Below are 13713 nucleotides of genomic sequence, written 5' to 3' on the forward strand. Positions count from 1 at the left end.
GGGGGGGGGCAGAAAAGGGAGCATTAATGCCGTGCCACGGGTACTCCGCTCGCGCGGAACTGTGTCAAACGCCGCCTCGTGACCGTCGAATCTCCGTCACGATCGCCGCTTGGGGGAGGCGGCGGCGGCAACCTTGCGAAACCGGGGCTTTATGTAAATTCGCCGAGGTTAATTCGAATATTATACCGCTTGACTTTTCAATTTTCCTTCTTTACGGTCTCGCCCGCCGCGGCCTGAATCGCCACTGTGTACGCGGCGACGCTCTCGCTGCTACACAGCGTGAGCGTTTAATAAGCGCGATTGTTGTTTTGGGAGGATCGCCGGCATCGATCGGGCGCACTCGATACCTCGAGAGAAAGATCGAGAGGTGGGGAGGGAAGGGAGCAGTGAAATCCTAAATGTCATATCGTGGGAACGGAGTTTTGCGTCGGGGCATGTGAAGGGAAAGCATTATGACTACTGATGGGGATATGGTAAACCGACATACCCGTGCTTTTCGGCTGTAAAGTATTAAAGCCGGACGAAACATCGACTTTGTCTACTTTGCGTACGGTGGTTGAAGCTGAAGTGGGTACTTTCTATTTGCAAGTGCGTTCGTCGGATTAAAAATAATATGTAAAGATATATAATGAATGTATAAGATAATGTTATTTTAGTGTTTTTATTTTATTTCTTGGACAACTTCCTGTATGTCGATTTTGGGGCGCAGTTTGGGGCGCTAATAACCGCGATCGGCTCTCGTTACCCTGATTCTCTTTCTTCGAAGAAACATTATATTAACGATTTATGTTAAACGTAGATAAAGAAATTTCACAATCACAGAAGGTGCTTGAAATGAGGAGCACAATAGTATTGATGCGATTTCTGTTAGATAAGCCGGTCTCCTACAATTATTTCTCGAGGATATTCAAGGAGTGGTAATGTTCGTTGTCTCACTTTGTACGCATTTTCGCCGTGCGCGTTGCGATAGCGATCAGTCGCCGCGTAAAGTATATTTTAATGACCGCGTGCCCCGTTCTACGTGTGCGTGTATACACGTATATATGTGTGTGCGTGTATATATGTGTATCGTCACCGACCTAATCTCGTTTTCAACAGGGTCCTGTTTATCCTACACACAATATGCACGGCGCAAAATACTTCATCCTGTGAATTATGAGGATTAATGACCGAAAAACGAGGAAACAACGGGCACGCTATCAATCATCACTACGCGAAGAAAACGTCTTTCGCGGCCGTACGCAGATTACAGAGGGATAATGCAAAGGGCGTGGTTATTGATTGCGGGTGGCCGTGCGTGGATTTTCGTTTTATTAGATTATTAGGAGGCGCGTGGGATCGCGCGGGAGGGTCGAAGCGACGCGAAGCCGAAAAGGATCGCGTTTTGCACTCTGTTATTCCACAACGCGTTTCTTCTTTAAATTTTTAACATCACGCATTCGTTCGTGTTTTCCTGAAAATAAAGCCACGTAAAAAAATCGATCTCTCAATAATATCTTTACTCGCAATTTCCGGGTATTAATATCTTTGTTATCGCACAAAGTGTCCCCGAAATGCTGCATCAAGAGTAACGAGCCTGGATATACAGAAAGATTTTCCGTGATTACAGTGAAAGAAGAACAATTCCAAGCATTTTACGGGCGCTACTTGTGCAAAGCGGAAGATATTTATTTATTCCGCGCAACAGCCGTAAGCGGCTTTATAATCGCTCGTGAACAGCTTGAAATAATATATTATTTTTCAACGAAAAGAAATGTTTTTCCCCGCTCGAGCGGGGAAAAACATTTCAGATCATCCCGATAACTTGTTCACCCCTTTCGTACGTTTCCCGGGAAAGGTTCGATCAGATCGAGAGCGAGAGTGTTCGCCCCGTCCCTTTTATTCGCGTGTACGGTCGCCTCGCGCTGCCCGAAGGAGAAAAGGAAGAATCATTCCGCGTGTATTCGCGTGTGTCGCAGAGTCCTTTACCGCCGCTGCCGCCGTCACCGACGCCGAGCACACCGCCCCCGATGAGCGCGAAAGCCTCCAGCAGTATGACTAGCTACAGTCCGGAGGATATGCTGACGGAGGAGGAGGAGGAGATACCCGAGTGTATCCTCGACTTCCCGCGGGAGAAGCTCAACATCGCTGAAAATCTCGGCTGCGGATATTTCGGCGATGTTCACCTCTGCGAGGTCGACAGGTTTCCCGGATACGACGAGGTCTTCAAGAATACCTCCAGCGACCTGGTGGTTGTTAAATCCTTACGACCGGGATCCTCCGATGCTCTTAGGTAAGCGTCGTGCGTAAATCTCCTTAGCTTCCGATAAAAGTGCGCGTTCGCGCGATATCATTCACGGGCCCCTTCTTCCTCGAACTTTCTCGTTCGCCACCGCGGAACGACCGTAATTTACTATAAACGACTATAATCAAAGAACGATTATAACCGACCACAAGTAGCTCGGGATATCCTCCTGTCTTCACGACGTCAGCGATAATGACGTGCACGTTGCTACTCCTATTTATTACATTCAAAAGAGGAGTTCGATTGCTGAAAATGTGACCAATTTTACCGAGATTTCCCCCGTGCGTTTTCACGCGCGTCGAACTTCGATCTTCCGAGATGACGACGCCGGCCGCGGTTATCTTCCGCGGCAAACGGGACGGCCGAGGCGGCGAGGGCGTAAAGAGAGGTGCCCGCGAAATAGGAAATTATCCCGATAAAAAATTACGGGCCGGCGTAATTCGATAAAGCGGCACAAAGTGACTTCGAATGTAATGACACGGTGCGCGCATTAAGTAGACGCGACCGGATAATGCGGAAGGGCTTCAAGCGATCGATGATTGGCATGTAATCGAATGGCTCGTCCGCGTCAATATAATTTTTCATAAAGCCAGCGAGTCCTCCCTCCGCCCTTTCTCTCTCTCTCTCTCTCTCTCTCTCTGTTTCTCTCTGTATCTCTCTTTCCTTTGCACTCTCCGCCTTTAGACTGGAAAATTGAAAACACAAAACTCCCGGCCGCTTTCAAAGCGTCTTTCCCGCGGCGCGCAATCTATCCGTTCGGCCGTGCAAAATATTTATCAATAATTCGGTTTACGTGAATATCGCTCACGCGTCGAAATTTTAATTCGCGGAATCCCGTCCCTAAATCCACTCGCGACCTACTTATGAACGACAGAGAGAGAGAGAGAGAGAGAGAGAGAGAGAGAAGGTGCTCGCGTGAAACGCATCCGCGCAGCGCGAGCTTTCCGCCGACGAAAACGCTCGGGAAGAGGCGTAATTACACCGCTCGATACGTTTAATTCCGTCGAATGCGCGTTACGCGCGGTAGAAAATAATTATCCGCCGTCGTGCAACACCGTGGGAATAATTAAAAAGTCCAGATTGCGGCGCAAGCGCGTAATGTCCCTCGCGTTACACGTATAATTGCGCGTTACGCGTAATACGTAATTAACACACGCGCCCGCACCGTAATTCCGCTGTGCGCAGCGCAGCGCGCGTTATCGGTCCGCCGAGTCGTTTCGTTTGCCGTCTCGCTCGGTCGAAGCGTTCGAGAGAGAGAGAGAGAGAGAGGGACAGAGATCGAGAACGTTTTTACACGCTCGACCCATTTCGGCCGGAGTAGTATCAAAAACCGATCCGAACAGGTGCAGTTGCGCTCGACTCGGCTCGTCGAAAGAGAGAGAGAGAGAGAGAGAGAGATGGGGAGGGGGAGGGGGGGGAGGCTGTATACACGAAGCCGATGAAAGACTTCCTTTTATTGCATTCCAACACCGGCGCGACGTTGTAGCGACGCTTTGTTCGCCGGGACGATTGCGATTTTCGCGCGGAATAGGCCGATAGAGATGGAAACGTTCGGCGGAGCGTGTCGTGGCGGATTCAACGGCCCGTCGGCGCGTGTCGTCGCGTCGTCGTTGCTCGTCGTCGTCGCGACGGCGAAAGGATGATCCCCGTAGACAGGATCACGGATGGCGTCGTCGGCAAAACATTTCGCCGGCTGGGAAAAGCGCGCGACTCGTGTCGTCGTCCTTACCTACCCTCGTTCCCGCCCTCCTTCTCGTCCCGTCGTCATCGTCGTCGTGCGAAACCGAGGCGACTCGTGTCGGAGCGTGCAATCGTCGAGCGGCGGTCTTTATCCTTTTTTATCCGCGTCCGTCTTCCCGCCGGCTGCGAGCAACAGCAGCAACGGCGAGAGGGGAGGAGGTATCCGAAAAAGTACGTCGTGTTTCCCGCGACCTCCTCGCGCCGATAGATTTTTGCCCCTCGATCGTGCCATATCTCGTCCGACGATGGAATTTCTTGTCGCGACGCCGCGAGGAATCGATATCCCTTTCCGCTTTGACACTTCGATCATTCGAACACGTCTCTCGCTCGTTCCCGCGATCGCGATCGCGTTACGCGGGCAGAAATGCGTTCCGCCGGTTTGCGGTGTCTCTCTCTCTCTCTCTCTCTCTCTCTCTCTCTCTCTCTCTCTCTCTTTCTCTCTCTCTTTTTCTGTCTCCAAAATTAATGCCCGCGAATACACACGTGTCCCGTCAAATGCACATCCGGTCGTCGATGGAGTCTTCGACGCGTGCGAATAACTGGCCGAAACGTTTGCCTTTCTTTTTGCCTCCCTTTCTCTCTCTCTTTCTCTCTCTCTTTTTATGCAATTCGGTCTATATATTGGGATTAAGGGGGTGCTAAACTTGAAATCAGAGTAAACGTTTACCTAAAACCGAAATTTTGCAACTTGTACATGTCAACTGTTTGCTCTGATGAAGAAGACTTCGAAGAACATTTCTGTACCCTCACGATTTTATTTCATAAAAGGCTGAAAAGATACGAAAAGTTTGTAGAAAAACATTTTATATATCTCGGTTAGATTCTCCGTTAGATGTGGTAAAACAGAGTAACGTGATCGCGTCAATGTTTATGTAACATAACATTTCGAGGATCACCTCTACGTTATCGATTCTTATCAAGTTCGTCAACGACTATAGCATCCCTTTAATTTTGCATAATTTCCCCCGTCTTTAAGGAAATGCTATAACCGTTGACGAACTTCTTAAGCATCGATAACGTGGAGGCGATCCTGAAAACGTTATGTCACGTAAACATTGACACGATCACGCTGCTCTTTTAGTATTTCTTGTACATATATATCTTATGTAAATGCGAGCGCTACTCTGTTTTACTATATATAATGGGAAATTGAACCGAGAAGTAGAAAAATTTTTCGTACCTTTTTAGATCTCTAAATACCATTGGAAACAATATAAAAATATTCTTTGAAATTTTTCCCGACTGGAACATTGGCACATCTGATACGTACAAGCTGTAGGATGTTTGCATCATGCAAATATTTACGTTAACTGACAGCTAGAAGATGTCACTTAGAAATTTGTGATCATTTTCGTCATACAATGAGCAGTGCTCCAACTTATTTTCGCGCGTATTTTCATTGTGTAAAAGCATTTATAATTCTGTGCAATCAATAAGATATAAACTTCGCAGAAAAAAATTCTGTATTCTGTCAATAAACTTTTCAAGTATGGCATTACTTCAAATCTATGTCTATCTATGTCTATGTCTATCTAATATATGAGCTTTATTCCCGTTGATTGAATGAATTAATGAATATAAAAATATAGAAATAAATTTGACGAAATCACTATTTGATTTCTCTTCGATCTGATGGAAGTGTAAATTATATTTGTAAACCAAAGAGATCGGCTTTTTAAAATTTAAACTCGGATCCTGACACGGATTTAAGCTTTCTAGGGGAATGCTGACACATATGTATATTTAGATACTTCGTTCTTATTTAACTTAAACATTATTGATAGACAGAAATGAAATGAAAAGTAAAAGACTACAACGAAATCAGCGCCAGGTGTATATCGTGTTATTTGTAGTTCTCTTATATAATATACACCTGCTTATATTTTTTATTTAATTTCCTCTCGTGATTGTATATGACAAGAGCACTTTTCTTTCATTATCGACGACAAAGATACGATGAACACATTACTGCGAATAAATATTCGCCGCGAAATTCCACAGCGAAAAATAGAGTTATTCCGCCATATTATTGACGGATTATATTTGTGCCATTTGGAAATCGAATTGGTTCCTTTTGGCTAATAAATTCATTTTCTCTTAATGAAGTTAAAGCGGTTATATCAAGATCGATACAAATCAAATGCAAAGTTCTTATTTCCGTTACACTCTAGCTGCGTAAAAGATTTTAGAAGGCACGTCTTAGAATGTATTATACACTGAAAGAAGGATTTGATAACATACAATAGAATTTGATGCTGTTAAATAATATATAATTTGGTTAAATGAAATAAATATATAGTTCTATGTTCTAAAAACCGAGATTTAATTATTTAAACTATACATTTAGGTCGTTAAATTAAACTTTGGCAATCAGTAGCAAATTCTGATAGCAGAAAATGAGATATATTTGATAACTATTACCAAGCATATAGTTCGTGACGAAAATTATTTTACATAATTTTTTTATATTACTAAAAAAATTTCGTCGTTTTAGATAAACCATCTTAAGATAACTTGACATACCACTTCATTTTGACATATTTTTTCCACTTATGCGCTTCTCTCTTTCTCTCACAGACACACACTCTCACATCCTCGCGTACGAGCGCGAAGTGAAAACGCCGTTCGCGCCGGATGGAATCGCGAAAACGTCGGCGCCGTTAAAATAATAATCTCAGCGACAGTGGACGGGGGGGAGAGGAGGGGGCGTATTATGTATCGCGTCGTTGCTCGACACATATTTACGATAATATTTACGGAGCAGTCGCGGCTTTTCTGCGGCGAGATCGATTATTCGGCCGCGAAATAATAAATCGATCCATTAGCGGTACACCGCTCGTACATTTGCCCGGTAATGATTCATGGCGCGCGAGGAGGTGACCGTCTTCCGCGCGCGGCTCTCGTCAAAAATTCAGCGGACGCATCAAGCCGTGGATTAGAATTTTTATAGTGATTCTCGCGGCCCACCCTTCCCGTCGAACCCTCATCGAATCCATAAACCATCGCGCGTACCGCGTCCTACGTTCTCGCCTCTCTCTTTCTCTCTGCATCTTCGCCGGAATTCACTCAGACACCTCTCGGCGCAATAGTCGCGGCACTTAGCCGTTATTCGTGACTGCCGGTTTCTCCTTACCTCACCTTAGCCTCTCGCGTTCTCGCCATCCGGAGAAAGAGGGAGAGAGGAGGAAGGCGAGAGTCGCTCCTTTTTTTTTCCACCGAGAGACGGCGAACTTCCGTGAGACAAGCGGAGCGACACGAAGCGGGAACGGGAGTGGGGAAAGAGAGAAAGAGAGAGAGAGAGAGAGAGTATTCGCATTACTTCCGGCATACATATATCCGCATCCGTATTCAATAGCCGTGGCCTTGGTACCGCGCACGGCTCCATAAAGATATTACTTCCGGACGCTCCGTGTGTGTTTTCCAGGATAGAATTTCAACAGGAGGCGAAGAGGCTGGTACGACTCGCCGATCGAAACGTCGCGCGGCTACTCGGTGCCAGCCTCGAGGACGACCCCATGTGCATCGTATTGGAAAACGGCGAGTACGGGGATTTGAATCAATACCTGCAGAGCCACATCGCCGAGACGTCGGGCATGCACACGGCCAAGACCCTCAGGTAAGTGCGCGCCTCCTCCGCGAGAGCAAACGAGAGCAAACCCCTCCTCCTTCGGCTTCTTCTTCTTCTAATTTCGTCGAGACGGCACACGCGATTTTAGCGACGCGACCGACGGACCGACGGAGGCTGTGAACACGGGAGGCCTCGAGCCTCTTAGCGATCTTAAAGAGGTTGTGGAGCGGTCAATGTGGTATTTTCAATGGGGCTTTAAGGGGATTACTCATAAGCTTAGTATTTGTCAAACAACGTTACGTTCCTGCACATTGATTTCACTATCTAAATGATCAATTAATAATTAATAATTAATTTCAAACGAAGGTCAGGCTGGGCCATTTAAAATGTTACAAGTTGTTATCTTCGAAAGTACGCATCGTAAGCAATTTTCTTTTTGAGATAAAAGTTGCTTGATTCGAAGAGGGAAAAAGGATAGGGGTTTTGGTTTGACTTTAAGAGCACCTTAAGTACACTGAGAGAAAAAAATACGGTAGAAGAAAACGAAATTTTTCTTGAACAGATAAAATTTTTTCGAATTTTTCTATTCGGTCCACTGAACAAATTATAAGTTGCTCTAATGAATTATCAATTAATTCAATAAATAATGTGATTTGGTTAGCAACTGTAGTATCAACGCAATTTATTGCGCCAACATGTAATTTGCTCATTGGGCAGAATATTTCTTTGAATGAGGATGACCGGCCGATTTTATCGACTCAATTATATTTTTTCTCAGTGTACAGTTATGGTAATATCAGAATACAAAATAAACCATATGTTTAATGAAAGGATGATAATACCTGCTTCTACCCTTCTATATATTCTATATGTTATATATTATCTAATCTAAATATTCTTAATATATTAATATAATAACAATCATACATTTTACAATAAATATATAATGTTAATTTTGTTTCTTTACATTGTATCTTTTCTTTTACGTTAGTATATATTTTACAAATGATATTTTACTGTTTTCATTCAATATCCTTATAAATAATTGTCATAAAATTATTCCTATTTCAATGATTAAAATCGTCGCTCATATATGGATGACATGGCGATTTTAGTGTTAAGGGAATCATCATTTTAGCACAACGCGTAGTACATAAATTAAAATTGCAGAATAAGAGAAACAAAAATAAATCCGCACAATACTTCGTGGATGTACAATAAGAGAAAAGAAGAGAAATCGTCGACATATCTTCGTGGCAAAATCCGAAAGTAAAATTTTGTTAAAGTAACGTCCACTCTTAAAATGGATCGAAGAAAATAACTTCGTTATCCGTTTGCTCAAAGTTTATTTCGCGAAACGCTTTTTCGATCGCTTTTTAGATATCGGAAACTATCAAAGCCTCGACATTCTCGCTGAGGAAAAATTAACTCGGAACTGCTCGCGGAACTCTCTCAATAAAAATCGAAGAATTCGAGCGAATTCCGAGACACCCTGTACACAGTTCACTCGTTACACAGGATCTCTCCGCCGTCGGCCGTCAACCATTTCCCTCCCGATTTTATTTAATTAACTCATTGTCGGCCAGTTAAAGCGACGCTTTTTTTATCGGATAAAAAGTAACATCGAATTAAAAAATGTATAATTTAATTTTTACATTTTTTCCCAGAACCCTCTTAATTCCCGATTTATATAAATTGTGCTATCGACAAAAGATACCTAAATATTAATCCGAGGGCTTCGGGAGATAAAATAGGCGATAATCAGGCGATAAATATAATTCTTTAATTGAAAATGCTCGTGAGATAATTACGGCTTCATCGGATTAATTAACGTTACCGCCAGATTCAACTGTCTCAAGCGCCTGTGAAGCGGAAAACGTCGATTATTTCCCGCGCTCCGAATTCTCACGAATCGCGAGCTATTTTAATCGGAATTATTACCTAAGCATTCATTATCGCCGAAGTAATCGCGCGACGAGCATTAACGTTAGAGCGAAACGAGACACCTTTTCACACGGCTTTTCGTACTCGACATTATGCAATAATTCGAAGCTCTTACGACGTGCTCGACGTGCCGTCGGCGTACCAGCGTCGCACGAAAATACGCGTCGGCGCTTAAAGGAGCGCGCGAGAGTTGATGATGGCGATCGATATGTTGCGAAATATTATTACCCTTATCACTCCGACTCACCGACGACGACGACGGCGCGTCGCGATCTCGTTACTTCACACGTTAACGTGAATATTTCATCGTTAAAGACGCCACCCGGCTGAATGTGTGTCGTTTAACCCTTTAGTTACGGCTGACACGAACGCAGGAATTCTATCGCCGTACGCACACGGCTTTTCCGTTGACGCGCGTAATGGGCAACGGCGCGATCGACGTTTGTTACCTCACCTCTATGTTGCAATTTACATTGCATCATAGTGCGACGTAATGACTAATGAATAATTAATGGATTTGGGTTTGTAATGTCGGAGAGGCGGACAAACCATTGCTTAGCAACGACAAGCTATCGACTAAGTCCCGATATTTTAGGAGAGGGCTGTTACAGTGCGGTTCTAAAAAATCGCTTGATCACTGAAAATTAATTTCGGCCAGTGAAGGCCGCACGAGAGTGTTGGTAGCGAGTGATCATTTCTTACAGGAGGATAATAACGTCGGCGATGTATGTCGACGCGCCGAAACGCGTTTCTTCGGTCTTAAACTCGATTGCGATATGATTTGGACGCGATGAAGTTGGGAGCGCAGCAAACTCGCGATTGAGAGTCAGTGTAGACTGAAAGAAAGTCGTAAATAAATAACTCTAATTATAAAGATAGGGTTATAATGATTGTGATTGTAACGGTTTTTCGACTTTAGGTCCCAGATAACATTAAGACGTCCTAAGACGTCCTAAGATGTCATAAAGACATTTTTTAGGCAATAAGACATCTAAAGGATATCTTTGAGACGTCTCTTAGGTATATATATATATATATTTGTTTGGGTGTATATGTAAGACTGAAAAGTCGTGTAATTTTCAATTGAAAAAAATAGTAAAGTAAATACATGACGCCGCACTGAAAAATGAATTTGGTTGAATCTACCGGACGATCAAACACGTTTTGCCAAAATTAACTATGATGTTCCACCGGTGTACCATATAGCGTTTAGCGGTAAGCCATATAGCGTTCGCTAAAGATTTAACGGCGGTGGTGTGCTCGCAAACGCGAATTTCGGACTTTTTTAACGGATCGTTTTGGAAATTCAATTCGCGCGTTCTCGAACAGAAGCCGGCACCGGCGAAAAACGCGCGCGGATGCGCGCCCGTTATTCGAGTAATTAACATAATTTAATGAGCACAAATTTGATATCACGGCGCCGAATAATTTGTAACGTATCAGCATCGTATCACACGCCTCACGTTTTAAAATATATACATATATATATATCGATATATATCGACGGCGTGTTTTAGTGCGTCACCAGGCGGCACATTGCGAGACTTCGAATAAATAACGCATCGTCCGTAATAGATATTACGCAATTATGCGATCATCACCCTTTTGGCAGGAAATCAATAAACCAGATTTCGACGTGGCCCAGATTTCCCGTTCGCCGGACCTCCGTTTGGCTCCCCTTCCCTCCCTCCCACCCCGTCGCCTTCACCGGCATGTTCAGCGCACTCGTCTTCAAATGATTCGCAACAAAAGCCGTCTAATGTAACCAACGTTCTCGAGTTCGTGCTTGGTTCATTCGCATTTGCATTAAAACGCGCGAGTGTTTCGGTCGATCCATTCGAGTTAAGAAATTCGAATCTCCGATGTCGGTTGCAAACGCGCGCGCACACCCGAGTCGAGACACAACTCTTGAACCGTTAATTCTACACTTTGGATGTTAATGCTACCTTGAAGCTTTAAGTGCTTCCGATATTTCGGTTATTAAGTTCATATGAATATTGAGAACAAACTTTTTTTACGCTGAAAATAGTGCTAACGGAAATTTAAGATGTCATATTTGTGCAAATAGGAGTAAATTGTAGAGGGCAAATTAGCAAAATTGACATAGGTGTGGTAAACCGTCATACCTATGTTTCTCGGCCGTAAAGTACTAAATCCTGTCGGACGGTATATAAACTTCGTCTACTACAGTAGTAGTTAGGGCTGAAGTGGCAGTTTCTATTTACAAGCGTACCCGGTTGTGTAATGTAATGTTGTTCGATTCTACGTTGTATTTAAGTTTTTGCCATAAAAGAGCAATATAGAACGCAAAATTAAAAAAAAATTTTTTAGGACATGTAAGATTAAAGATAAAATGTAAGAATATGTAATAAATAAAATAACATAATTTCAGTTCTTGTATTTACTTTTTCTTTTCTTCCTGATAATTTCCTATAAATATCTTAGATGTGTCAATTTTGAGGCCTAGTTTTTCAAAACTTCAATCTTCAGACGTCTTAAAAAAAAAACAGTTATTTGCAAGGAGATATGTAATAATTTCCATAAAAATATCATATATTTTCATCCATGCATATAAATATAAATTTTACAACAAGATTTCGCCAAGACTTTAGAATCTGAAAACAAAGTAACATGTTTCGATGTTTCTCCTCTATCGTTAAAGTTAAAATTATTTCATTATCTTAATTCCTACTGTGTTATGGAATTCGCAAGTATAAAAATATTTAACATACAGGATGAAACTTTCGACTCAGGTGTACTGCGTGTACGCGGGTATCCTATCGATAACACAATTCCCGCGCGTCGGGGTTTCCGCACGCGGGAGAAAAGCCATTAATATTTTCGCGCATCGCGAAATCGCCGTCGAGTGGCGGATTTTGACGGAACGATCGGTTTGCGGATTATGATAAGTGCGCGACAGGCTGGCCGGCCGCTTCCGACAAAACGCGGGCGGCGGCGGATGTAGGAGGGGGAGGGCGGAACCCACCTGGGCCGGCGGTTTGAACGCGCGGATGTCGCGCCCGGGTGATTTTTTCGCTTTTATTCTCTGTCGCCACGGAGGAACGTCAGTTCCAATCGCGTCCGGAGGGCGCGTGAAAACCTGGCGCGTGATAACCGGCCGCGGAAAGTACTCGAAATACGAGAAATCGGCTGAAAATGAGAGGTGAGCGACGGAGAGGATCATCGGCGGTGCCGGTGACAGGTGTCGGCGAGCGTGTTTTCCCCGACGCGATCGTTCTCGGCTTTCGCGCGAGATGAAGCGGCGGCGGCCGTCGGAGATCGCGCCGCTTTGTTCTCATCGAGTGCCGCGGAAAATATTGATGCGCCGCGTGTTCAATAATTCGCGCGAGCGAAAGGTGCATGTGTTCCGCCGATCGCGACAATAATAAAAGACAGGGGAAGAGAGAGAGAGAGAGAAGGATAGTATGATAGTTTTTTGAAACGTTTTTGTCGCACGCCTCACGTTTTCATGTGAAAGTCAATCGAAATCCTCGCTAATTACGTCGTTGCGACGCGAGATATTAATCTTCTCATCCCGGAATGTTTTTTTCACGATTTAGAGTAAGATAAAAATACCAATGCCTGGGCACGTATCCAACTGCGCGCATTCTTGTTATTTTGATCCTTAAGTACGAGTCTTACAACATTACATATTTCCTTAAAATCGCAGCTTTTCGCGGCAATTATTTGTGCTATTTAAATAAAAGAATTCCAAGGTTTAAATAAATATATTATTACTACTCATCAACTCAATATCGTTTATCTTTCAAATCCCATTCTCTCCCTGTGTACGGCCGAAAGACAAACTGGCGAGCTTCATTCTAAGTTACTGAATTCCCTGAATTCGTTAATTTCGAAAAGTAAAACGCTTAATCGCGTCTCATGGGAGAATTTGCGGAAAGAAATTCGCAGAAAGGCGCAATTGGCCGGTTTATCTTCTAAGAGGTTTATACGCGTCCCCGCAGTGAAAGGGTTAATCGCGACAACCGTCCTGCGCGCTTCCAGTCGCAGTCCCGGCGTGCAATTTGTAGGAAGAACCGTAACGCTAATCGCGCCCATGGCGCGCGCCCGGGTAACTCCGCAACCGCGCGTCCGCGACGGCAACGCGGCCGAAGTGCTTCATTAAATCGCCGACACATGTAGCGCCGTTCATAAACGAAATCGTCATCGTTCATCT

General features: G+C 44.0%; 1 protein-coding gene across 1 annotated transcript in view; it reads left to right on the top strand.

Annotated features, from left to right (window-relative positions):
- The window catches only part of LOC106749403 (discoidin domain-containing receptor 2-like), a 325440-nt gene that overhangs the window by 287456 nt on the left and 24271 nt on the right, over positions 1–13713 (top strand). The window contains exons 14-15 of the mRNA XM_014628805.1: positions 1959–2272; positions 7449–7640. Coding sequence (XP_014484291.1) covers positions 1959–2272; positions 7449–7640 — 506 coding nt within the window. The remainder of the gene's footprint in view (positions 1–1958; positions 2273–7448; positions 7641–13713) is intronic.

Source organism: Dinoponera quadriceps, unplaced genomic scaffold (genome assembly GCF_001313825.1).
Source record: "Dinoponera quadriceps isolate SergipeBrazil2010 unplaced genomic scaffold, ASM131382v1 scaffold3386, whole genome shotgun sequence".
NCBI lineage: Eukaryota > Metazoa > Arthropoda > Insecta > Hymenoptera > Formicidae > Dinoponera > Dinoponera quadriceps.